Source organism: Exserohilum turcica, assembly GCF_000359705.1.
Source record: "Exserohilum turcica Et28A unplaced genomic scaffold SETTUscaffold_13, whole genome shotgun sequence".
NCBI lineage: Eukaryota > Fungi > Ascomycota > Dothideomycetes > Pleosporales > Pleosporaceae > Exserohilum > Exserohilum turcicum.
In genome coordinates, this window is record NW_007359948.1 from 534736 (window position 1) to 557245 (window position 22510).

Consider the following 22510-nt stretch of genomic DNA (forward strand, 5'->3'; position numbering starts at 1 on the left):
GCCCAAAAGGAGTCTCGAACAACCGATCTTTCTATTCTTTCCCTCCCTCCCTCCCTCTCTCTTCTCACGCACATGCCGCCTACAAACAATGCAACTGCAACATAAACGTAACCCGGAACCGTAAACGAGCCGGGGGAGAGGACAGCGGGGGTGGTATAGTAATACCCCTCCCTCCGAACATAAGTACACAGATAGACCCCCCCGAACAATGCCGATCGCAATTCGCGCGTCTTTCCAATCACGGCTGTACACATTTCACGCTTTGTTTGCGCCCGCCCCCCCCCCCCCGCGCTTTTAGTCTTGTTTTCACTCTCTATCTTGTGTGGCTACGGCCTCGCTTCTTCCAGCATACTGTAGATATCGCTTGTTTACGAGTACAGGTGACCTTGTTTACATGTACTGAGATGGCTGGTGGGTCTTGTGGCTGGGCTGAGTTCAGCTTGGCTTTGTTTATGATCAACATATGTATGTGCATGTCTGGAATCAACAAGACTAATCATGCCATGCCATGCCATGCATGCATGCTGTACATATATACGGTACGTGAGATAGCCAGATAGATAGATAGATAGATAGATACGCATATCTCATCCAAAAAAGCAGGTTTTTACCCTTTCCCGACTGCATATGTAGCAGGGCTGGCTGTGCCAAGACGACTTTATTTAGCATTCTCCCTCTTCCTCCTCCTCCTCCTTCTTAGCTTGCGGGCGCGTGTGTTTGTGTGGTGCATGCAATATGTCATGTACGCGGATAGAAATGTACAGGGATGCGAGATTGTCAGAGGAGGGGCGCATAGCTGCACGATTGGATGCGCGGGGCGTAGCGTTTACTTGGGGCGGCGGGTGGGGTCAGGATGGGAATACGGCGGGGGTTGTACATATGTATGCATGTGGCAAGGGTTGGGCTTGTTTAGGTTGGTCGGGAGGAAAGGCTTAGTGATTACGGTGACGGCGTGACTGGCTACTGTGTGTACATGTGTGGACGGGTTAGAGGAAGTGCTCGGATGCTGGGGCAGAGAGGTGAGTGGATAGAGTCTGTTGGTGGGCGGATAGAATGTGTGTTTTAGTTTTGATTTTGTTGTCTGGGGGTGTATGGGGTCATTGGGTCGTGAGTGTGCTGCGGAAGTGTGGGGTATCTTCTGAGGAGTTGTTGTTATTGTTGTTGTTTACATATCACGATCAAAGTGGAAACAGAGTTGCTAATAACGAGGCAGTTTTATTCTCTGCCAACTTTTGATAGATTCCCTACGGCTCTCATGTACGGTAGTCGCCGTTAATGGTGACGTACTCGTGGCTAAAATCACATGTCCAGAAGACGGCTTCATGGCCGGCCTTCTCGCTCAGACTAACTTTAATCTCTAGATCCTCGGCTTCCAGTATCTTTGCGGCCCGACTCTCGTCGACTTGCTCCGGCTCGCCCTTGACCAGCAATTTCAGCTCTTGGCTGCCGTCCGTCGGCACAAAGCTGACGCTCGTCTCCTCAGGCACCACCGAATCGGCGCCTTCGGCATAGCCCGTCGCGCACAGAATGCGCCCCCAGTTTGCGTCTTTGCCGTAGAGCGCCGTCTTGACCAGAGGGGAACGTGCAATCGTCGACGCCACGCGATGGGCATCTTTGTACGACGCGGCGTTTGTGACGCGGATGGTGACGAATTTTGTTGCTCCTTCGCCGTCCCGGACGACCAGCTTGGCCAGGTCAATGGCGAAATCCGTCAGTACCTTTTGGAAGGCTGCAAAGTCGGGAGAATCCGAAGACGTGATTGCTTGGCCCCCTCCCGCGCCGTTTGCCAGAATAGCGACAGTATCGTTTGTGGAAGTGTCGCCATCAATGGAGATGCTGTTAAAGGACTTTTGGATAGAGGCAGAGAGTGCTCGGCGCAGGGGAGACGCGGCAACGGGCGCGTCTGTGCATATTATACCCAGAAGAGTGGCCATGTTGGGGTGAATCATGCCGGCGCCCTTGGTCATGCCCGCAATGCGGTACTCTTGCTGGGCGCTTGGAAGCGTAAAGGTCTTGGAGATGAGCTTTGGAAAAGTGTCGGTGGTGCAGATTGCGCGCGCAGTGGCGAGCCAGTGGTCGTGTGTGTCGCCGAGGTTGGTGTAGGCTGTGGGTATCTTGGAGGTAATCTTCTGGATAGGCAGACGCTGGCCGATGACACCGGTGCTCATGACGATGCTCCGGCTTCCTTCCAAACCGTCCTGGGCCTGTCCGTCTTGGATGAAGCAGGCATCGGCCTCTTTGCCCATGGCGATGGCGTCTTCGATTCCGCCACGGCCTGTGACGGCATTGGCGCACCCCGAGTTGACGACAACAGCCCTGATGCCCTCGCCCTTGGTCCGCTTCAGCATGTCCCTGCTGACTGTGACGGGAGCAGCCTGGAACTTGTTGGTGGTGAAGACGGCCGCTCCAGCGCACGGCGTGTCGGATGCCACGAGGGCGAGATCGTCGAAACGCGTGTTGGAGGCCTTGACGCCAACATGTGCGCTGCCGGCCTTGAAGCCGCGAGGATAGGTGCCTGAAGTAGGCACATACTTCTTCTTGGCCGGGGGGATGACGCCGTCGCCTGGTGCGGCATATGACCGTATCTGGGTCGCGAAGATGCGGTTTGTGCGGGTGAAGAAGCGCGGGGTTGGGCGTGTCAGAGACATGCTGGCGGCGAGGGGCAGCAGAGGCTCTGGTGCACTGAGAGAGCTGTCAGATGGGCGTGCTGGATGGCTGTGGTGGTTGTAGTATGCGGCGACTGCTATGACGCAGAAGCAGTGCCCAAGACGAGCATGCTTTCACCCGTCCATGGGACAAAACATACCACGAGGCCCTTTTATGCGTATTCCCGTCCTGTGGCTCACTCAATTGACGTCCTGCGCCCTGATGGTCGTGCAATGGAAAGCTGCAAAACAAATTTTTAAAAAAAAGAGCCAGGTGCTGTAAGCTCTCGCCGTTATCGCAGGCCGCCGAGCACCCGCGGCAGAGGCTAATTTCCCCCTGCGCGTCTAGAGCAGCAGCGCGCCCAACGTCGAGCCCACCAGGTAGCAGACGAGGATGGTGTATCGCGCCATCACGACATGCTCTTTCTGTGCCACAAACGGCGCGATGACGAAGAGAACGGCGGCGGTCGGCAGACTGGCGAGGATCGAGGTGCGCAGTCCGCCGGCAAAGGGGGCGACGAGGGCAGAAAAGCTGCCATCCAGCGCTACCGGCACGCTGCTACTTGTGCTATAGAGCACAAAGAATTGGAATATCGTCAGGAGGAGCGTCGCGACGAGCAGTCCATACTCGATGCATACGCGGCGGCGCTGGTCTCGGCCTGCAATCTCGAGGCTGGGCTCGGTGATGGGAAGCAGGGGCGTCTTCTCGGCAAATGTGGAATACATGATGAAGATGAAGATGATGAAGAAAACGAAGAGGACGAAAGTAAATTACGAGTGCAAAGGTTCAACCGCAGGACAAAAGAACACTTGCTGGAGCGGATTGCTGAGATTAAGTATCAGCCGCGCCTCATGGCGCTCTGCACAGGCTATGGGCCAAGTATCAAGGTGCAAGAGATACGCTGTCTTGGATCTTGGCTTATGAAACAGCCGGGCCCGATGTCATCGCCGTAACCTTGGCCTTCCTCATGGACGAGTTGCGACCCTTGTTTCAGGCAAATAGCCCGTCCTGAACGTTATTGCGGGGATAATGAGTCGTGCCTTGCCAATACCTACCCCATACGACTTGAAACCGTAGCGGCTCGCCGTATCGCCGTGTCGAGATGCCGAGCTTCGTGTGGCTGATATTTGATCGCGCCCTCGCCGATCACAGCGTCCATTGAGCAATACCAAGACCTTCATTTCATCTCCCAGGCCTACACGTCGGTGGACCGCAGTGCCATCGCCCAGTCCACACGGCTGCCCGTAGCCTTCGCACGCGTCATACCATCCTCTAAACAATCAGCCCAGGCAACCAAAAGAACTACTGCAACATGTGCATGAGTAGAGTTCAATAGCTTCAAACACATCAACAACTGCGAGCGGGGCATGTCACGCTTCCGTTCGTCTCACCCGCTCCAAGACCCGGTGGAATACGCGTCCAGCTCCTCTCTCGCGTCTCTCCCGACGTACGTATCAAGACAACATTGCCTGCTCTGTGCGCGTATTTGTCGAGGAAACAAACACTCGGCAGCAAGAAAAGCCATAGCAACACAAATGGCACACATTCCAAATGCGCTCTCACCCTACTTCTAGTGTTCCCATCAAACCACCCTTCACTGTCCACGCGGCTCGAAAAGCCGAGTTGACCTCGCCACACCGTACCGTAACATTCACCCCCCAACTCGAGCCAGTTCCACGCGTTCATCGTCTCTGGAAAGCCTCCAAAGAAAAAAGCACGTGTACCCAATAGAGACAGTGACAAAATCAATGCTTCGGCATTTAGCCCCGTCCCGCTCCATCAAGGACGCCCTGCATCACGGATACACGCAATCAAGCAGTCATGAGCCACGACGCTGGGATAAAAAAGCAAGGAAAATATGACACATGCCTCATGCGTTCATCCAGCTCACTGGCCGGCTGACCGACTGTTCAAGACGTGTGTAGCAAGTAACGACTCCCCAGCATTCCTTGCCACGAACGCCCTTCTACGCATTCTCCGTTTCCCTCTGTTTCAGCCACCCGTGCAAAATCTCCTCTGTGTCTACCGGAAAAACGTTATCTCGTTCATCTCACCCCACAATACACTAACTCTCTGTGTGCATATCTTCCCATCCGTATCATCGCAAGCAAAACAACTAACCTCCTTTTCCCCCCTTTGTTCTCGTATTCCTCGCATCCCACATCCCGACCCAGCATTCTAGAATCGCGATGCCAACACCCGTCCAGCCTTGCATTTACAGCGTGGCGGGCATGTCTATGTGTGTGTGTGCGAAGAAACGCAGGGAACACTTACGTGCAGAAGCAACGCAAAAGCAAGCAGATATCAAAAAGAAACCACTCCAAACTAGTCTCTGCAGAAACTAAAAAGTAAAAAAGAACATCATCATCCCCCTTTCCTGCTCCTACACACTACCAAAAAGTCCCCCACATACCCGACAACGCTCTCTCGTATACACTCGCTCGTACATAGCCAACGTGCCATTACCCCAGCTACTTGGACGCCAAGACAACCTCGCATTGCACGAATCCAGCATAGCCCAACACAGATGGGCTCATGACCCCAATATTCCTTCTCCCCCACCCTCGTCTTCATGTGTTGTCATATGGTTGAGCAGAGCCCCGTGTGCCAGCGCTACGGGGGCTCACACGCGGGCATGTGCATATAAACGGGGGGGCATATGGGTGCTCCCAGTGGAAAAAAAAGGAAAGACGAACTTGCAAAGTAAAAGGGCCTTTTCTTTTCTTTTTGTCTTTCTCTGCGCTCGAGACGGTAGGCGGGCAATGCTGGAACGGTCAGGGTTGGTGCTTTGGAAAACTGATTTTTTTTTCAAATTGTATGTACGTACGTATGTGTTTGGAGGCTGTGTTTTTGAGTTCGAGTTCGTGTTCCCGACCTTTTTGGGTGCCGTGTTGGTTGTCATGAGGGGGTGTGAATGTGGTTGAACACAGTAGGCAGTTTATTATGCACAATACAGTATTTCTCGCAAGTATCGTAGAATCAAGACTTCTTTTTTTTTCCTCCTCACACATCAGCTGTATACAGATGTCGATGCGCACCACAAACCGTACACGCGGATATCACTGGCGGAAGAAACCATACACACAACCGCTTTCCCACCATCTGTCTACACCAAATCCAAGTACATGTCCACCTCAGACCCACGCACAGCCTTTCTGCAAGCCCAAAGAATCTTTCCTAGCGCTCAGATGCAACGACACGTACAGAGCGGTCAGTCCTCTCTCGCAAGCGGTCAGTCCTTTGTTGTTCGCGCACGTAAATGTTGAGGCAAATCCCAATCTGATAAGTCAATGAGCAGCCGTCGGCTCGGCCCTCACCACTTGGAGCAAAGAGACAAAAGAGAGAGAGAGAGCAAAAAAGAAAAAAAAACCAACGGTCCATGTCCTGCCCTCACCTCTCCTTGGGAAAAGAGCAGAAACTAAAAAGAAAAGGAACGTGTTCATAGTTGTCACGAGTGGTGAGAAAGAACAGGCAAGTGCTTCTCTCGCTCTCTCCCGTCCGTATACAGCCCCGTGCATCCATCGCGCTTGTCCTTTGAGCAAACAATACAAAGACCGCGCGACTGCGCTTCCTTCTCAACATACTGCTGCCGCGGCCCCCCCCCACACCTTTCACACCCCCCCTTTTTTCCCACCCCCTTTCAGCCTTGTTTTTACCACACACTGGGCCTTCGACGTCGCTTTGGCTGACTGGGTTTTGGGGCAGCAAAGGCGTATATACAGATCAAACTTTTTTTTTGGAGGGGGTAACATTGGATTGGAGAGACGAAACGAATTCGAAAAAGAAGAAAAGAAAAACACACGGAATATAAGGGAAAAAGAAAGAAAAAAGAAAAACAACCAGGAAGAGGATACGGAACGAGGAGTGGGTTTTTGATTTCGCTTCACGCCTGGTGGTGGTGGTGGTCGTTTAGTTGAGCTTGTTTGCACTTTGGGGGGTTGTGCGAACGACAAAGAATTTTTTTTTACCTTGAGGGGGGGTTTCGGGCCAGGGAAATGAGTCGTTATAGCGATCGAGAGACGATGAGTCCACTTTCCAAGGCTGATCTTGGGAGAAGTGGTAATGGGACGGTGGCGAGTCCTACGCCGGTGACAAAGACGACGCCTGGCTTTCAGCTCAAACCGACAATCGTTGCGACCTTGTCAAGTCAAGAGGCAGGAGGATGCTACGACTCCTTTGTAACAGGCATAGAGTCGGCGTCGACTGTCCAGACCAACTCTTCCACAAGAGTAATAACAGCATCCTCCTGCCCCTCCGCCACCATCTCCTCATCCTCCACCACCACGTCAGCGGCATTCACCACGCCGCTTCACCACACAAACTACTCGACACCAGCAATCACCACATCCTCGCCAACACTCAATGTCGCAGGCATCCCCACACAGACTTGGGAAACACGAGCCTCTTCCTCACCAGCAGTGCTGATCTCGACCGCCACAGCAGTCCCCACACGGGACCAAAGCGAAGAGATGCCCGTGGGGACAAAGGTAGGCCTAGCCATGATACCCATTACTGTCGGTATCTGCGCATGGGCCATGGTCCTGCTGTTCCTGTGGCGACGACGCAAAGCACAACAATCACACCAGCGCCTCATGTCCATCTCATCTCGGCCTGAGAAAAACTACTCGCATCTGCTGCCATCGCTGGGCAGTACTTTCAGGGCGAGCCGGGTCTTCACCATGACTGCTTTTCATAGCCAGGACACTGAAAGCCAGAGGACACAGATCACTAGTGAGTCATTTGGGGGCGGCGTACACGCGCTTACTTGCGACCAAGTGGCCACCCGCGGAAGAACAATGGCAACATCACCGCCACGGAGCACTTCAAACCCAGGAAGGAGAAAGACGCCTTCGAATGCAGACTCGCCAATCGACGAGTCAAGTCCCTTCCGACTCACGCGCGAGGGCACCAGGCGAAACAGCTTGGGAGCGGAGATCTCTCATTTGTGGCCGGCGCCGCCGCCATCGGCCTGGACCAAGCGACAGGAAGTCCTCGAACAGCTGCCTTCATCGAGGTTTGGGCGCGACATGAGCTTGCCAAGATCGCTGCGTCCCAGTAGGCGGAGTTCGCAGAGTCCACCGCGCTCCATGCGGTCCATTAAAAAACCTGCCATCGGCGAATCCTGGCCTTTGCTATAGTCAATCGCTACAAGCAGCCGAGTAAGCTCTTTTTTAATGTTTTGTTATGATAATGACGGTCGGTCCTCAGAACGTTTCACTATACCCCCCCATCTGGATTCAGGCGTTCGGGAAAACCTTCACTCATGCACTTGTTCTGTAGACATGTTAACAGTTAAATTCTAATGATATGGCCAATAGACACACCCTATATTTCAATCTCTTTGTGCGTCCAAATGCAGCTCCACCGTAGTGTTCCTGAGGCTAGTGACCCGATCATCGTATCAAGACCTGGCGTCTGCTGCTGAGGTGTCGCCCCGTGGCGTGCACTTGCATACGCAGTCCTTGGCTCGGTACTTGCAGTGTCTCCTGGCTATTTCCTAAACAATCTTGGGTTTCCATCGCTATATTTTCACATGGCCTGGTGCCACGAAATCGTCACTGCGCTCAGTCGCTGGAAGAGCATCCTCGGCAGCCGCAGTTGACGCATTGAATCTCCTGGCTTTCGTTGAGCTGATCCTTCGGAACGCGACATATGCAGGTAGATCGAAAGTTTGTCTCCTTTGTTTGGATGCAGCGCGTGCAGCATAGCTGGATTGCGTTAGTCTTGCCTGTGTTCCTGTATGAGTACTTGTCGGCAACGTACCTTCTCGTAACCCTGCTTCTTCCACTTCGCAATCAGCATGGGATCTGCGTATCCGTTCTTGAGAAGATAGTCGTAGAGTTGCCTGCTGATGGCCTCCTTGTTGTAGTACAGGTCGTAGATGTAGCGCGAGCGCTGGTGGCTGATTTGGAAGATGGGCCATGTCATCTCGTACTTCTTCTTGCCCTCGTGTGATGCGTTCTCGGCGTCCCTCATCTTGGTCTGGAACTCCAGGAGCGTGTCCTCGATGTCGTCGAAGCCTTCGGGCGGGGCCTTGCGCGAGGCGCGTGCGGTTCTGACGGGAGGCATGCTAAGCGGTGGATGATCTTGGGATAGAGGCGGTGTTGCGTAATGTTTAGCTTATTTATTTCGGATAAAGCAGCTGCTTTCGGGTTTATGGTCTGACTGAGAGTTCTTGCTGTTCGTGGTGTTGAGTTGGTCAGCAACTTTGCGAATGTGAATGCGCCGCCAGGCAAATCCGCGCTAACGCCACGGCTTGGCACTCCACTCCACCCGAGCCGCATCGTCACTGCAACTCCAGCCCCGGATCACTTGGAGCTCCGCAACACCGTCAATATGGTCATTAACCCTACCTACCTCGCCCAGCGCACGCGCTCATGTGAGTGAAACACGGAGGTCGAGCATTGGGCGGATTAAGGCTAATGTGAGCATAGCCATCAACTGGGCGGATGCGAAGAAGAGGGTCATTCACAACTACCGGGACTGGCTGCGGGCGGTATGTACATTCCGTACAACCTACAGAGTGTGGAGATGGGAATAATACAGGCCCAACCATGATTGCTGCTGAAGAGGAGGGGCCGGAGCGAGACAGAACGCGTCGAGTTGGAGAGGAGCGGGCAGCAGCATCGACGTACAAGCGCATGAGGCTGACAGCAATCCTACAGGCTCCCGAGATCCAGACCATGTACTCGCTCAACATGCCCGTATCCCAACTGCGGACCAAAATGCGGCAGGAATTCGAGCGGCATAGATACGTCAATCAAATAAAGACAGTCGATGTGCTGCTCTTCAGCAGCCACCAAGAATTCCAGGTACGGCACAGATCGAGCGCGGGACATGAATACACGGGCCGGGGCGCTTGTGCTAATGTATGCCTAGGAAACGCTCAACTTCTGGAAGCAACTGTCACACGTGCTAAAGTACTTCCGCACCGAAGAGGAGCCCACGGCGACGCTGCCCAAGAACTTCATCAACGGATTCTTGCAGGTATGCATTTGACTCAAGCATAAAAGCGCAATCGCAGAATACTGATTCATGTTTCTAGGGTCGCAACTGAGTGGGCCTTGTGCTCTGGATTCGGAATTGAAATCAAGTCCAAGATGCGATATATATAGCCAAAGACAATACCATTTTCCTTCCGTTCGCCGTTGATCATGCTGTCCGTGAACGCCAACAATGCAGTAATGTCGCAAACCTCTACTACGGGTTTACTCTTCCATCTTATTCACAAACTCGTCTCGTGCAATGGTAAACTTCTTCTCAACCACATCGCACATGGCCATCAAATCTTCAAGGCCCTTCTCTAGGACAGTGTAGACGCTGACGCCATCTGAAGTCTTGTCAGTAGTACTTATGCGCGACAGGACTGGAAGCGTACCATAAGTCTGAATGCGCAGGTTCATCTTTGCTTCTGACGGGTGCGGAATGGAATAACCGCAGAACTCGACATCGGGGCTAAGACAGAGTTAGCTATTGGTAATAAATTTACAAAGTTTGTTTTACTTCTTGTGGATAATGTATCGCAGCGCGTTGCCTAGCGTGTGATCCTCGCCGTCAAACTGGAACGATGCCGCTGTGTCCGTTGAGCCAGAAAGCTTTCAACGAGGTCAGTCGCAAGTCTTCACACTTGATATCGCATTTCAACATACGACTCGGATCCTGTCGCGATCGACCGATGGGTCAATCTCCTCGTTGGTCTCGGACGTCGGGTCCAAGATCTGGACTGGCGTAGATTCTTGCGTGGCGCCGGGCATGGCTGTATGTCGCTGGCTTTCACGGACGGGTAGCTCAAGAGTGATATTCAGAGGCTGCGTGACGCGGTTCTTAGGTGCTGTCTCGAGGAGAAGCGTGACTTTGCAGTATCACAAATTTTGGGGCGAGGGCGGACTTTGGTTCGGCGACGCGGTGGTTGGCCAGAACTTTTTTCCAGCCCTACATGTCTTGGCACGCATGACGTGGGGCGTGGGGAAAGTCACCACCTCTCCGAAGCCGCCGCAACTTTTTTGAGCAACGTCCCTTGTCCCTCCGAACACCGATTGAGCCCCCAGAAGTCAGGACCCTGATCATCCCAAACCTCCAATTCCATTCCACACATCAGACGCTTCCAGACGCCACAATGCCGCGTGCCTGCACCCTCAACCGCGATACCAACGAGACAAAGATCCAAGTCTCGATTAACCTCGACGGTGGCGACCTGGCACCCTACGAGCACAGCGACTTCTGGGCCGCCTACGACAAAGAAAAGCTCAACGGCGAGGGCGAAAAGATCGACAAGGACCATGCTACCCAAAAGTCTGCATCGCAGGAGATTTCAGCCGACACGGGCATCGGCTTCCTCGACCACATGATTCACGCTCTGGCCAAGCACGCCGGATGGAGTCTTCGCATACGGTGCAAAGGTGACCTGCACATTGACGACCACCACACGAGCGAAGACGCCTTTATCGCACTCGGCTCGGCATTCAAGAATGCGCTACAAGGCAGTACGGGACTTGCGCGCTTTGGACACGCCTATGCGCCGCTGGACGAGGCGCTGTCAAGAGCCGTGATTGACCTGTCCAACCGCCCGTATAGCGTTATTGATCTTGGGCTCAAGAGGGAGAAGATTGGAGACTTGAGCTGCGAGATGATTCCTCATTGTCTGCAGAGCTTCGCCCAGGCGTCTGGAACCACGCTGCATGTGGATTGTCTCAGGGGCGACAACGACCACCACAGGGCCGAGAGTGCATTCAAGGCGCTTGCTGTGGCAATCAGGCACGCGACCACGGTCGTGAAGCAGTGGGAGGGCGAGGTCAGGAGTACAAAGGGTGTGCTGTATTAGATTCTGGTTTAGTAGGTAGACCAATGCGATATCAAGAAACGAGAATGACTGCATGGAAATTACCACTCCTAATGGGTCTATTGGGCGTCTGAAGACATTACCAAGCTAAGCGACCATACTTGTTAACTGTTGATCCTGAGCTGACGGTTCTTCGAACTTGAAACCAATGTCTTGGTGGCGTATCTTGTAAGTATTCCGGCAAAGAACCCTCGATGCGTGTTAAGTGAACATACGATTGTTAGTACTTCTACCGCATGACGGGAATCTTGGGGGGGTCCTGAGTTTGTTACTGATTAGATGGTGGACAGCATATCCCTCGCCTGTCCAGTTCTCGTTGCAAACGCCATCGCGAACCAAGAGTTGTGTCTGGACCTCTTTAGTGCTACTTTGTTGTATCATTGCCATGGTGTGGGCGATGAATCTGGTGACGTTCTCTTCGGAATAGCTCATGTCACTGGGAAAGATGTTCGTAGAACTGTCTCCAGTGGATTCCGGCAGTGCCGTGAAACAAGACCCTTCTTCTGTCTGCATGGCGATGGTGGCGAGTAGACTCAGACTGTGATGAGTGGCTTCAGTAACAGCATGTATGTATGTCAAGGATGGAGGTTCTCCTGAGACCCCTACCGAAGCGAGCATGGCCCAAGCTCAATCCCGCGGCATCGCGAGTGGAGCTCCAGCATCAACACGCCGACGCCGCCAATTCCCTGCCGACGCCTGGCTCGCTCTTTCACGCCGCCGCTATGCTCTCCGGAATCCTCATCTTCAACCAAAAGGGTGAGAACCTCATATTTCGCGCATTCCGCAACGACTGCCGCCCGCGACTTGCCGACGTCTTCCGCATCCAGGTCATTTCCAATGCCCAAGTCCGCTCGCCCATCCTCACCCTGGGCTCCACCACCTTCAGCCATGTCAAGCACGAGAATATCTACCTGGTCGCCGTCACCAAGAGCAATGCCAATGCCGCACTCGTCTTTGAGTTTTTGTACCGTCTGGTAGGCCTGGGAAAGGCATACTTTGGCAAGTTTGACGAGGAGGCTGTCAAGAACAACTTTGTCCTGGTATACGAGCTGCTGGACGAGATCCTCGACTTTGGATACCCCCAGAACACCGAGACAGATACTCTGAAGATGTACATCACCACCGAGGGCGTCAAGTCGGAGAGGACAATGGTAGGTCCCTTGGTCCGCACCACGAGGGGGAGTGCTGACAACGCAACAGGAGGACTCTTCCAAGATTACCATGCAAGCAACGGGTGCGCTTTCATGGCGGCGAGCCGACATCAAGTACCGCAAGAACGAAGCCTTTGTCGATGTAATAGAGGACGTCAACTTGCTCATGTCTGCCACCGGTACAGTGCTCCGAGCCGACGTCAACGGGCAGATCATTATGCGCGCATATCTCTCAGGCACCCCGGAGTGCAAATTCGGCCTCAACGACCGATTGACGCTGGGCGAGGACCATCTACACCAACCTTCGGGCAACAAGGCAGGCGCAAAGGCGACGAGGGCAGCAGCCGGCAGTGTCACGTTGGAGGATTGCCAATTCCACCAGTGCGTCAAGCTCGGAAAGTTTGACGCGGACAGAATAATATCCTTCATACCGCCAGATGGCGAGTTTGAGCTCATGCGATACCGAGCGACCGAGAACGTCAACCTGCCCTTCAAGGTCCATGCCATTGTCAATGAGGTCGGCAAGACAAAGGTCGAATACAGTATTGCCATCCGTGCCAACTACGGATCCAAGCTGTTCGCAACCAACGTCGTCGTACGGATACCCACACCTCTGAACACCGCTCGCATCACCGAGCGAACCTCGCAGGGCAAGGCCAAGTACGAGCCAGAGCATAACAACATTGTCTGGAAGATTCCGCGGTTCACGGGCCAGAGCGAGTTCGTCCTGAGCGCTGAGGCTAGCCTAACAAGCATGACAAACCAAAAGGCGTGGTCGCGGCCGCCACTCAGTCTCAGCTTTTCATTACTCATGTTCACAAGCTCTGGGCTACTCGTCCGCTACCTCAAGGTGTTTGAAAAGAGCAACTACAGCAGTGTCAAGTGGGTGCGTTACATGACCCGGGCAGGTAATTATGAAATTAGGTACGTTTTTCCCCCCCCCCATCTATACACCTCCTAAACTACATGATCTAACGAACTCTCACTAGGTTCTGAGCATCGGGAACTTTCCGCATTATTCCTATTCTTATTCTTATTCATACAATTCGTGTTGCATTGTAGGCGTCGGGAGGGGGGCGGGACTTGCTATCTAAGATATCCTTGAATATAATCGAAGCACTATTCCAGCTTGTCGAAAATTTGCAATGACAATGGCCTGAATGGTCCGAAATGTACAGTGCATATAGTGCAGCTGAAAAGGGGAGTGTCTTGACCCTATTTAGCCGTTTCGAAGTTTTCCCTTGGGCGGGGGTTCACTTCCAAGGCACAGGAATAAGGGTTTTTATTTTGATGTATCACGATGGAGAAGGAAGATACATGATATGGACTGCTGGAACGTGCGTAGGCAGGCCCTCTGACTACCATACATATCCCCACGTGTGCCCAGAAGACCCTGCTTTTCTTCCCTCGATGAACATATCGATTGCAGCGTTACCATGGTGGAAAAAGATTCGCAGAGTATCCGCATCATCAGTCAGCTCTTTGATAAGAGCGAAGAATCCGAGAAAAGTAAAAATGAGAAACCGTCAATCTGCTGTTACAGTAAAAGCTGGACCTATGTACTTGGTGCCAGTGTTATGTATGTACTAAGCAACAGTCGTTTTTTTTTATACACAATTACTCGTACCGCTCTGACCACCCACACATCTGATCCGTCCTAATGTACATGAAATCTTTTACAAAGAAACACTCACTCCCTCGTGACTCATGAATCGTTGTCGTCGCCGTCGTCGTCGTCGTCGTCGTTGTATATACATCATGTGAACAATATTTTGACATACACACATACACAGACAAAATACCCACATGAGAACTGCCAGTAGATGCCAACAAACAAGCCAACAAGCCAACAAATAAACAAACTTACTCTTTCTCAGACCCAGAACCCACCCACAAAGGTACCTCGTCAGCCTTATCGCCACCACCACCGCCGCTGCCAGCGCCAGTCCTGCTCGCCCTCGGCCGCTTGAACTTTCGTTCGGCCAGCTCGGCGCCAAAACGCAGGAGTTCCTTCTCTGCACCCGATAATTCATCGTGAAGTCGCTTCTTGGTTACGGTTGTTTGCTCGTACTTATCCTTCATCTCCTTTGCTTTTACATCTAGCTCTGCAAGACGGGTGTGTAGGGCTGCGACTTCAGCTGCGGTTGCGTCTTGCTGCGCTTTGATGCTGCGGAGCTCGTGCGCATATGTGTCGCTGTCTGCTTCGGCTTGGCGGTATGCTGAGATGAAGGTGAGGGGTGAGTGGGGGTTTGGGGGTTTATCTTTCTGGGGGGGTTTCTTTAGTGTTTGTGTGGTGGTCGTGTGAATTGGGGACTTACGAGGGGGGTGTTTGCGCCTTTGTTTGGGGCCGTGGGCTTGGGTGTTGAAGCTGGAGTTGGCGTTGGCGTCGGAGTCTTGGGTGATGGCATTGGTGCCGGTTTATTCTCTTTATGCGGCTTACTGCCGTTTTGGCGGATGGAGAAACAGTGGGTATTTGGCATGGGGTTTTGGGGAGCTGGCTTCGGAGTGGCGGGAGGAGGTAGCATCTGCGACTGGAAGGCTCTCGAATGCTTGGCAGTGGGTGATATTTTCTGCGTAGAGGCTACGGGAGCTGAACTAGGAGTAGAGCGTGGAACTGCAGAAGCTGAGCGTGGAGGTGCTGAAGTTGGGCTTGGAGCCTGGGATGCGAAGCCTTTGGGTGGAGCGGTATGACGCGGGCTCTCTGGAATGAAAAGACTACTGCTGTCAGGAGATGAAGGTGATTGTGTTGAAGCATGTGGTATCGACGCACGCTGCGAAATGGCTTTGGCTTTGGCTGGTGCCTCTTTAGCTTTGTCTGTCAGTGTCGTCGTGTCTCGTAGTAAAGTAGTCGACTCCCTCCGCTGATATACCGCAGCAGTTGCTGTCTCGCGCTCCTGATATCTCTGCTTACTTCGCTCAGCACTCTCCGCGTGGTTACGAGCTGCGTTGCACGCTGCAGTCAGTGCTTTGATATAATGCGAGTCGATTCGCCACGGCACCGGTGGGTTGACCCGTTTGACGATGAAGTAGTACTTGATGACGGCCCGTAAGTGCAACATTTCAATGACGCCTTCTTTCTTCAAACACCTGAACGCAGGCGCAATGGCAGTCTGGCGTACGGCGTCATCGGCTGACAGGCCGCGTACAGGATTACCATGGCGATCAAATACGTTGAACCGCTGTTCAGGCGCGCGCTCGCTGTCCCCATTCTCAGGCTTGGTCAGTAGAATCCAGACTTGCTCTCCTTTGTCACTGTCTTTCAGCTGGCCGAATAGTATGCGTATGCCTAGCGAGTTTGGGCGGTCTCGTATTTTATCTTCAACTGGAGCGGCAGAAACAGATTTGACAGGCAAGTGATTGAGTAGCAGTGCATCTTCACGCATATGAGCCCGTATGTTTTGCTCCGCTTTCTCATCCTCTGTCTCAGTCTTTCTTGTTGGTGTTGGTGTTGCCATTTTGAGCTTGTCTGTCATGTCTTCTGTAAGTCCGTTAGTGTATCCTTGCACAGCATCAGCTTGTGATACTTACTTTTTATACTTGTATGATCTACTTTGAGATGCGACCACAGCGTTGGCTCTCGTGACCGCGTGTTTTTTATGCTTAGAGTTGGGTTGTTTGTGTACTGGTGGGTCCTTGTGTGACGGCAACTAGTAGCGGGGAAACTAGCGCGTCTGGCGGGAGAGCACGAGTGAAACAGGGTTCCACATCTGCCTGTACACACAGCGTCCCACATAAACCAAATGCTACAACTGCAAGGTTTCGGGAGAGGGAGAAACTGATAACAGTAATTAAGGCGATATCGGCATCGGACCACTGCTCTTCTCAGTAGGGGAAACTTAGCCCAACTATACATGATATGAGCTATCCGAATACAGCAAAGTGTAGCAAACGAAGGAAACACCACAGAGTAAGCCTGGTGAGCTGTATTGAGACATGGAACAAAGTATCAACTGAGAATAACTACATGGACAATTGGCAAACTCGATGTCTCTGACCGACTGCTCAGAGCTGAAAATGAATATCTAGTACCGGCGCGCTATCCTCTGTTGTACAGACCACAAGAACGCATAGTGCAGAATGGCTAGGAAATCCTAACCTTATGACTACGTCCCTGATGTCGTGCGGAAGCCTCAAATCGCACGTGAGCTTCACATACAGCTCATAGGCTGCCCTTGCGACGCTTCTCCTCCTGCTTCTGGTTGTCGATGTTACTCGTCCTTCTGATCATCTCATACAGAGTCCGCTCTTTATCTGGCAGCGTAGACCAAAGCTTCCTTTCCTCCTCGTTGAGAGTTTCGTAATTCTCGTGATGCGCCGCCTGCTCCTTCTTGAGCTCATTTCGTCCTTCATGCAAAGACATGATCTTCTTTTGCATAGAATCAATTTTTTCTTGGATAGACTTGATCTCTTCCTGAGCAGCCTTGATCACTTCGTGCGTGACCGTGATCTCTTCACACATCATCTTGTCTTTTTTCTCTCCAGCCTCAATCGCTCCCGAGATTCTACACTTTGCTCCGAGTAGTCGCATCAACGGCGGAGTTTCGGAGTTCATTGTTTGCGTGCTTTCACGGATTTGACGCTAAATATGTTAGCTATATCGTATCATGTAGTGTGAAAGATTCATCTTACATGCTGAGAGGGTGTGTAGTCTGTGACTCCTTGTGGTGTTGCAAAGACAAAGGAAGAGCTTGCAGCGTTGTCGTTGGCGGTATTGCTAGGACCGAGACGTTTACCTTGGTCGGAATCAGCATAAAATCCAGTGATTTGTAAAGGACGTTTGAGCTTCATCATACCTTCCATGGAAGTCGAGGGAGTCTGCCTGTTGGAGAATGTATTGCTAGGTGTGCTGGCCTGAAACGGAGAGAAGACCTCAGGGCGTGTGGCCCGGCTGACCACAGGAAATACTTTGCAATAGCTGAGAACAAATGACTTAAATGTTGCGTTGAGTCTGATCTGGGACGATAGTTGTCTGCCTTGACGAGACAAACTCCAAAGGAGATGGTACTTGGCCACATGAGGGAGTTGAGCGTGGGAGGGCTTGTTGGTACCAAAGATCTTGTCGAACCTGAAATTGTCGTCGGAAAAGAGAGCGTCCTTTGTTATTCTTGTATCAAGGTATCCGTCACTGCCTAGAGTGCTGTAATAGACATCAGGGAGGTCATTCTTAGGCTTCGGGTTTTGACTGATACAGGCGTAAACCTCCACATCTCTCCCTGCTTCCTTGGTACGACCAATTAGAAGCAGAGTGGTATGGATGGGCCAGTTTTTAACGATAGTGGTGCGAGTCTGTTGCAACACAACGTCATTGTAGGGTAGTCTCCCCAATAGAGCACTATTGTTAGGCTCCTGGATGAAGCTTTCGAATGTCGTAGACATGTCAGAGAATGATAGTGGCTTCTAGACAAATATGTAAGTAAAGTTGCTACACAGAGCTGTCCGAAGTGTGGTGTAAATTCCTTACAGGCTGCGCAGTGGAGTGGTATGTTGAGGCAAGTTGAAGAAAAGGTTGCAACACTTTAGGCAGCTATGCCTTTTTATTTATTGTAGTGGCAATTATGCCGTATAGCTATATTAAAGAAAGAAAGAAAGCAAATGAAAACAAGTGAAAGCAAATAACAATATCCAAACGTATAAACCTGGTGAAGCGAGGTGAAGGTAGCGTTCAGAAATTCTAAGGCGCTGTTTGGTAAGTGCCGATTAATTGGTTGGGTACATTATTTTATCTCTCTGTGTGAACCTGGTGGGTGGTAGGATCCTGTCAAACTCTGTTGATGTTTTTTTAGAAGTGATACCTAATTTTGACTCTCGTGAAAAGATCAAGCTACAAATGTGGTGAATGTTATTTGCCTGACGAGAGCATAGTTGATCATATCAGCCTGATTTTGGTCGATGGTTATTTCGATAAAGTTTTATATGTTGATTACATTTCACACGAAGCAGACTCCTGTTAAGTCCAATTTAAACATCTTTATCCTGCTCAAATGATAGCATGCCCTCAGCATAGCTCTCCCGAAACCCAATAATGTCCACCAATGCAAATAATGCCTTACCCAGTCATTCCCAAAACATCAAATGACATACCGTTCCACCATACCAAGAATACCTCATCGAATGAGAATATCAAATCGGAATCTCGCCAGAGACTTCAGAAGAAGTCTTCTGGCGCTTAGCCGTAGGCTCGCCGTTGCCGTGAAGCTCATCGTGCGCGAACTGGACAGCCAAATGCCAGAAACCCGCAATATCAGGATCCATCTCGCTCAACTGCCGTTTCTCGCTCTTGAGTCTCTCGCTCACAGCCAACGTGTCCGCCTCGATCTGGGCGTCTGTGTCGGTTATCTCCCGCTTCTTCGCGCTGATTTTTTCTGTGATCGCTGCCCTTCTGCGCTTGATGTCTTCCTTCACACGCTGTATAGTGGCCTCAAAATCCTCTTCTTCCAGTTGAAGTTCTTTGAGTTCAGCGATGTGGTGCTCCTTCTCAGCAGCCTTTTGTTGGATCGTGCTGCTTAGGATACTTCGATGTTTACGTGAGGCAGACAGTGACTGGACAATGTTGCGGATCTTATCGCACTGCGGAGTCTGAAGCAGGTCAGTATATAATAGCTCGTGCTTGTATAGCTCAGTATGAAAACAGACCAATGGCTGAGAAGCAGATGGTCCTGTGACTCCTTCTGGACGCAGTCGAGGGCTGACAACGGCATCTGGGTTGGAAGTTTCGGACGCATGATTCTCACACGCAGCGCTACTTGCGTCATGTTCGGTCTTAATCGACATCTGCGGGCTGTGATGCTGCTGTTCTGTCGATGTTGTAATCAGAGGTGGTTCCAAACTTGTGACGCAGCTAGTATCGTGTCCGGAAATGGTCTCGGTCGTATACATGAGCTTCATAAAATTAGAGCAGATCAAAAGTGAAGATTTCACGTATGTAATACTTACCGGGTCAGTTACTGAATGATCCTGAGTGAGGATGAGGGATGATGCATTCATGCCAAGCGTATCTGCCAAACTCTCACTCGTACTCAGTTGCCTGGGAGCACTCTTCCTTGTCTCATGTTTGCTCTTATTCGCATAGTCTTTGAACATCTGACATCCCTGAATCAAATCTAGGTCTGGCACTGGAATTGGCACTGAGAGCGTAATGCCTTTGCGAACAAAGAAAACCTTGAGGACACCTCGAAGCGCTTGGAAATGAATCTTGCCGTTTTCGCTTACTAAGGGCCTCCAGAACTCGTGAACTTGGAGAGCACCATATGACTTCTTGATATCCTCGACGCTCATCATAGTCAACTTCATCTTTGCAGTAAGTCCGACGAACGTCATAGAGGGCTCTTTGTTGTCGAACGAAGGAGACCGAAGATACACGTAGACCTGAGACATGGTGGCTTCATCCTCCTGATACATGCCAAAGAAAAGCCTGGAAATGCTGGACCGGTGTTTCGAGCGCTTGGGTTTATACGCCCTCTCGTACTCCTCGAAGAGTTGATCAACTTCACTTGCAGAAGGAAGATACTGGAGGATATCCGCGTCCGCACCCAGCACTTCGACGAGCTCTTCGTAAGTTGTAGCTTTGGTAGACTTTGATTCACTCATTGGAGTGGGCGAGGTGACTGGAAGGCCTGGATAAGTCAGCGCGCCCGTTCTACGTTTCGCAGAACGTTTCGCAGAACGCCAGGAGGATACTTACCGCAAGAGGGTGGAGATTTCGAGCCGTCAGTCATTTTTGGAGTGAGGTTGTAGTTCGGGAAGCGTAACAAAGAATGTTTGTAAGTGAGATGGGTAGAGTGCTAGGTAGCGGGTCACATGAAGGATTAGGAAGAAGGAAACGCGCCAAGCGTCATGAATATATGCACCAGCCAAGTGAAGGTGCCCTGGGGAATATTATTCCGAAGTAAAGGAGCAGAGTGATAGAAGAAACATGTAACCGTATTCTGTATACTGGCTCTTCTTTTGACCACTCGTGTATATTACTAGCTGCTAGCTAAGTAAAGGCGCAGGCCATACAAAACACCAAAATATTCCCTTTACCCCAACATAGCTATACATGCGGAGGAGAGATTCGGATTTCAGTCCAGTCTGCGGCGCTTAGCATTATGCGAGCGCTCCACCTTTCTACCCAATTCGAATGCAGCCTCAACGTCCAAGCTACGGAACAAGATCTTGCGCCGAGCCAAGATGTCAGCTCTTTCTTGCTCGTTCTTTTTGCGCTGGCTCTCAAGCTCGCGGCATCTTAGCTCCATCGCAGTATGCTCCTGGCGGAGTTTGTGGAGTTCGGCGTTGATCGTTTCAGTATTGGCTTCGATTTGCATTTCCATTTCGTTGAGGTCGGCCAGGTCGGAGAGCATATCGTCGTCATATGACATTTCCATGGCCTTGATGGGTCAGCTTGGCTTTTGGGTGCTTGTTTGCAATCGACTTACGCCCTTGTCAACCATGTTCGGCACCTGAGGTGCGATGGGGACATTAGACTCTCGCGGGGCCGGGGTCTGCTTCTGGAGCCTCTCCGGCAAGACAGTCCCGTCGATAGTCATGTCGCTGTCCTGGGTGTTTACCAGTGTAACTGATGATGCGCGTGACTGCCTGCTAGACGGCGTAACCTTGATCTCGTCCTTGACTTCGCTGCAGGCCGACTTTAAGTCGTTGAGGAAGCTCTTGTTGACAGGCAGGGGGTACTTCAGCTCGCAGATGCCGTTCTCGTTCTCCTCGATTGCGAGAATCTTCAAGAAGTAGTACTTTGCCAGCGCGGTGCATTTTGCCCTAGACGGTTTCTTGGACATCTTGAAGGCTGGAGTGTAATCGGTCACTGCAGCACAGATGTTTTGACCATCATGAATGACCCATTCTTCTGGCTCGGCTTCCCATGAATAGAAATGTACTCTAGATTGAGAATCTTGAGTTGGTGGGAAGAGTACAATCCAGACTTTTTCTTGCTTGGCAGGCGAGCGGCTCGGAATGCTGCCCAGTTCTAGCATGAAGGATATGGCTTTTGGTTCGTGAACCTGCCGGTGAGCGACATCGTGAAACGGTAGCTTGTCGAGAAACGCAACAAGTGGCTCTCCCAACTGCTTACGGAGCTCAGCTAGGTTGGCCGAGGCAACATGTGATGTCTTTGAGCTGCGCTCCACTACTGTCGTTAGTTGTATCGCGAGACTGAATCGTTCACGTACTGGTGTTTGGTCTCTTGACTTCCCTCGCCACAACAGGCTGAGAAGTCCTCAGCGAATAGATTTTGTCTATTACGATAGGACGAACGTGAGTCGTGTAAAAGTCGCGTGGATTGTTTGGAGGTTGTTTGGCGTGACGCGTCGTGGGGTCTATCACGCAAACGCTCGGTTCAGCCTTCACTTGCGGACTGCGCTGAAAGCGACAAGGCAGCAACAGCCATAGCTATGCCGGTGAAACCTTGACGTCAGGGTATATTCCATTTGTCCAACTCTTCTCTGGCTCCTCGACCCACTAGAGGGAAAGCAAGCAAGAAGCCTCAATCATCGTGAATGTGAACGGGCAAATTATGCTCAAACAAGCCTCGTTATTGTAATATACACGATATTTCTGTCATCTTTCTCCGGTCACATGATGCGTGATAGCGATTGGAAGCATTAATGCTTTATCACAAGTTGCGCATGGCAGAGATTGGAAACATTCGTGTCTTATGCCGTGGCAGCATTGCAATATCCCAATGCATAAGATATTCAGGGCACAAGCTTCAAGCCAGAACCGATAGATACATAACAGAAGAGAAGTAGTAATAACGCAGCAAAATGAGGAGGGAGTACTCATTCTCTAGCTACGATATCTCTGTATCGTTCATATACCCGACCCAAAAGCAGTTACGTGCGCACTGCTCTATTACAGCATATGCACATAACGAGAGGTTAAA

At 51.5% G+C, this 22510-nt stretch overlaps 12 protein-coding genes across 12 annotated transcripts; 4 read left to right on the forward strand and 8 right to left on the reverse strand.

Annotated features, from left to right (window-relative positions):
* Positions 1–1199: 1199 nt before the first annotated feature.
* On the reverse strand, positions 1200–2807 carry SETTUDRAFT_167746 (uncharacterized protein). Its single transcript, XM_008024849.1, has one exon. The coding sequence runs from the start codon at positions 2646–2648 to the stop codon at positions 1254–1256; it is 1395 nt and encodes a 464-aa protein (XP_008023040.1). The 5' UTR covers positions 2649–2807; the 3' UTR covers positions 1200–1253.
* A 183-nt stretch (positions 2808–2990) lies between these two features.
* Positions 2991–3371, reverse strand: SETTUDRAFT_26425 (uncharacterized protein; the record flags this gene model as incomplete). Its single annotated transcript, XM_008024671.1, has 1 exon — positions 2991–3371. The coding sequence occupies one exon, from the start codon at positions 3369–3371 to the stop codon at positions 2991–2993; it is 381 nt and encodes a 126-aa protein (XP_008022862.1).
* A 3254-nt stretch (positions 3372–6625) lies between these two features.
* Positions 6626–7889, forward strand: SETTUDRAFT_167747 (uncharacterized protein). Its single transcript, XM_008024850.1, has one exon. The coding sequence runs from the start codon at positions 6642–6644 to the stop codon at positions 7782–7784; it is 1143 nt and encodes a 380-aa protein (XP_008023041.1). The 5' UTR covers positions 6626–6641; the 3' UTR covers positions 7785–7889.
* SETTUDRAFT_167748 (uncharacterized protein) lies at positions 7871–8777 on the reverse strand. The gene is made up of 3 exons (XM_008024851.1): positions 8410–8777; positions 7971–8354; positions 7871–7920 (listed from the first exon to the last, which is right to left on the reverse strand). Exons 1-2 carry the CDS (start codon positions 8713–8715, stop codon positions 8211–8213), a joined length of 450 nt encoding a protein of 149 aa, XP_008023042.1. The 5' UTR covers positions 8716–8777; the 3' UTR covers positions 7871–7920; positions 7971–8210.
* Positions 8778–8982: 205 nt separating this feature from the next.
* On the forward strand, positions 8983–9703 carry SETTUDRAFT_26428 (uncharacterized protein; the record flags this gene model as incomplete). The annotated part of the gene is made up of 5 exons (XM_008024672.1): positions 8983–9025; positions 9081–9142; positions 9312–9458; positions 9526–9633; positions 9692–9703. 5 exons carry the CDS (start codon positions 8983–8985, stop codon positions 9701–9703), a joined length of 372 nt encoding a protein of 123 aa, XP_008022863.1.
* A 151-nt stretch (positions 9704–9854) lies between these two features.
* SETTUDRAFT_26429 (uncharacterized protein) lies at positions 9855–10400 on the reverse strand (the record flags this gene model as incomplete). Its single annotated transcript, XM_008024673.1, has 4 exons — positions 9855–9976; positions 10025–10101; positions 10150–10241; positions 10296–10400. 4 exons carry the CDS (start codon positions 10398–10400, stop codon positions 9855–9857), a joined length of 396 nt encoding a protein of 131 aa, XP_008022864.1.
* A 272-nt stretch (positions 10401–10672) lies between these two features.
* On the forward strand, positions 10673–11516 carry SETTUDRAFT_167751 (uncharacterized protein). The gene has a single exon (XM_008024852.1). The coding sequence runs from the start codon at positions 10763–10765 to the stop codon at positions 11465–11467; it is 705 nt and encodes a 234-aa protein (XP_008023043.1). The 5' UTR covers positions 10673–10762; the 3' UTR covers positions 11468–11516.
* Positions 11517–12197: 681 nt separating this feature from the next.
* SETTUDRAFT_127772 (uncharacterized protein) lies at positions 12198–13750 on the forward strand. The gene is made up of 3 exons (XM_008024853.1): positions 12198–12636; positions 12686–13560; positions 13626–13750. The coding sequence occupies exons 1-3, from the start codon at positions 12208–12210 to the stop codon at positions 13630–13632; spliced, it is 1311 nt and encodes a 436-aa protein (XP_008023044.1). The 5' UTR covers positions 12198–12207; the 3' UTR covers positions 13633–13750.
* Positions 13751–14499: 749 nt separating this feature from the next.
* Positions 14500–16091, reverse strand: SETTUDRAFT_26432 (uncharacterized protein; the record flags this gene model as incomplete). The annotated part of the gene is made up of 2 exons (XM_008024674.1): positions 14500–14901; positions 14955–16091. 2 exons carry the CDS (start codon positions 16089–16091, stop codon positions 14500–14502), a joined length of 1539 nt encoding a protein of 512 aa, XP_008022865.1.
* A 704-nt stretch (positions 16092–16795) lies between these two features.
* On the reverse strand, positions 16796–18012 carry SETTUDRAFT_26433 (uncharacterized protein; the record flags this gene model as incomplete). The annotated part of the gene is made up of 2 exons (XM_008024675.1): positions 16796–17215; positions 17266–18012. 2 exons carry the CDS (start codon positions 18010–18012, stop codon positions 16796–16798), a joined length of 1167 nt encoding a protein of 388 aa, XP_008022866.1.
* Positions 18013–18756: 744 nt separating this feature from the next.
* Positions 18757–20351, reverse strand: SETTUDRAFT_37733 (uncharacterized protein; the record flags this gene model as incomplete). Its single annotated transcript, XM_008024718.1, has 3 exons — positions 18757–19515; positions 19570–20249; positions 20318–20351. 3 exons carry the CDS (start codon positions 20349–20351, stop codon positions 18757–18759), a joined length of 1473 nt encoding a protein of 490 aa, XP_008022909.1.
* Positions 20352–20696: 345 nt separating this feature from the next.
* Positions 20697–22015, reverse strand: SETTUDRAFT_26435 (uncharacterized protein; the record flags this gene model as incomplete). The annotated part of the gene is made up of 4 exons (XM_008024676.1): positions 20697–21002; positions 21051–21754; positions 21798–21863; positions 21976–22015. 4 exons carry the CDS (start codon positions 22013–22015, stop codon positions 20697–20699), a joined length of 1116 nt encoding a protein of 371 aa, XP_008022867.1.
* Positions 22016–22510: the final 495 nt, after the last annotated feature.

What these genes read in the sequence shown, in the direction of transcription:
- SETTUDRAFT_167746 (XM_008024849.1), bottom strand. Translation starts at nt 2,648, where the DNA reads ATGTCTCTGACACGCCCAACCCCGCGCTTCTTCACCCGCACAAACCGC.
- SETTUDRAFT_167747 (XM_008024850.1), top strand. Translation starts at nt 6,642, where the DNA reads ATGAGTCGTTATAGCGATCGAGAGACGATGAGTCCACTTTCCAAGGCT.
- SETTUDRAFT_167748 (XM_008024851.1), bottom strand. Translation starts at nt 8,715, where the DNA reads ATGCCTCCCGTCAGAACCGCACGCGCCTCGCGCAAGGCCCCGCCCGAA. An exon ending in AGAAGCAGGGTTACGAGAAG is followed by an intron (nt 8,355 to 8,409) that starts GTACGTTGCCGA and finishes AACGCAATCCAG; the next exon opens with CTATGCTGCACGCGCTGCAT.
- SETTUDRAFT_167751 (XM_008024852.1), top strand. Translation starts at nt 10,763, where the DNA reads ATGCCGCGTGCCTGCACCCTCAACCGCGATACCAACGAGACAAAGATC.
- SETTUDRAFT_127772 (XM_008024853.1), top strand. Translation starts at nt 12,208, where the DNA reads ATGCTCTCCGGAATCCTCATCTTCAACCAAAAGGGTGAGAACCTCATA. An exon ending in TCAAGTCGGAGAGGACAATG is followed by an intron (nt 12,637 to 12,685) that starts GTAGGTCCCTTG and finishes ACAACGCAACAG; the next exon opens with GAGGACTCTTCCAAGATTAC.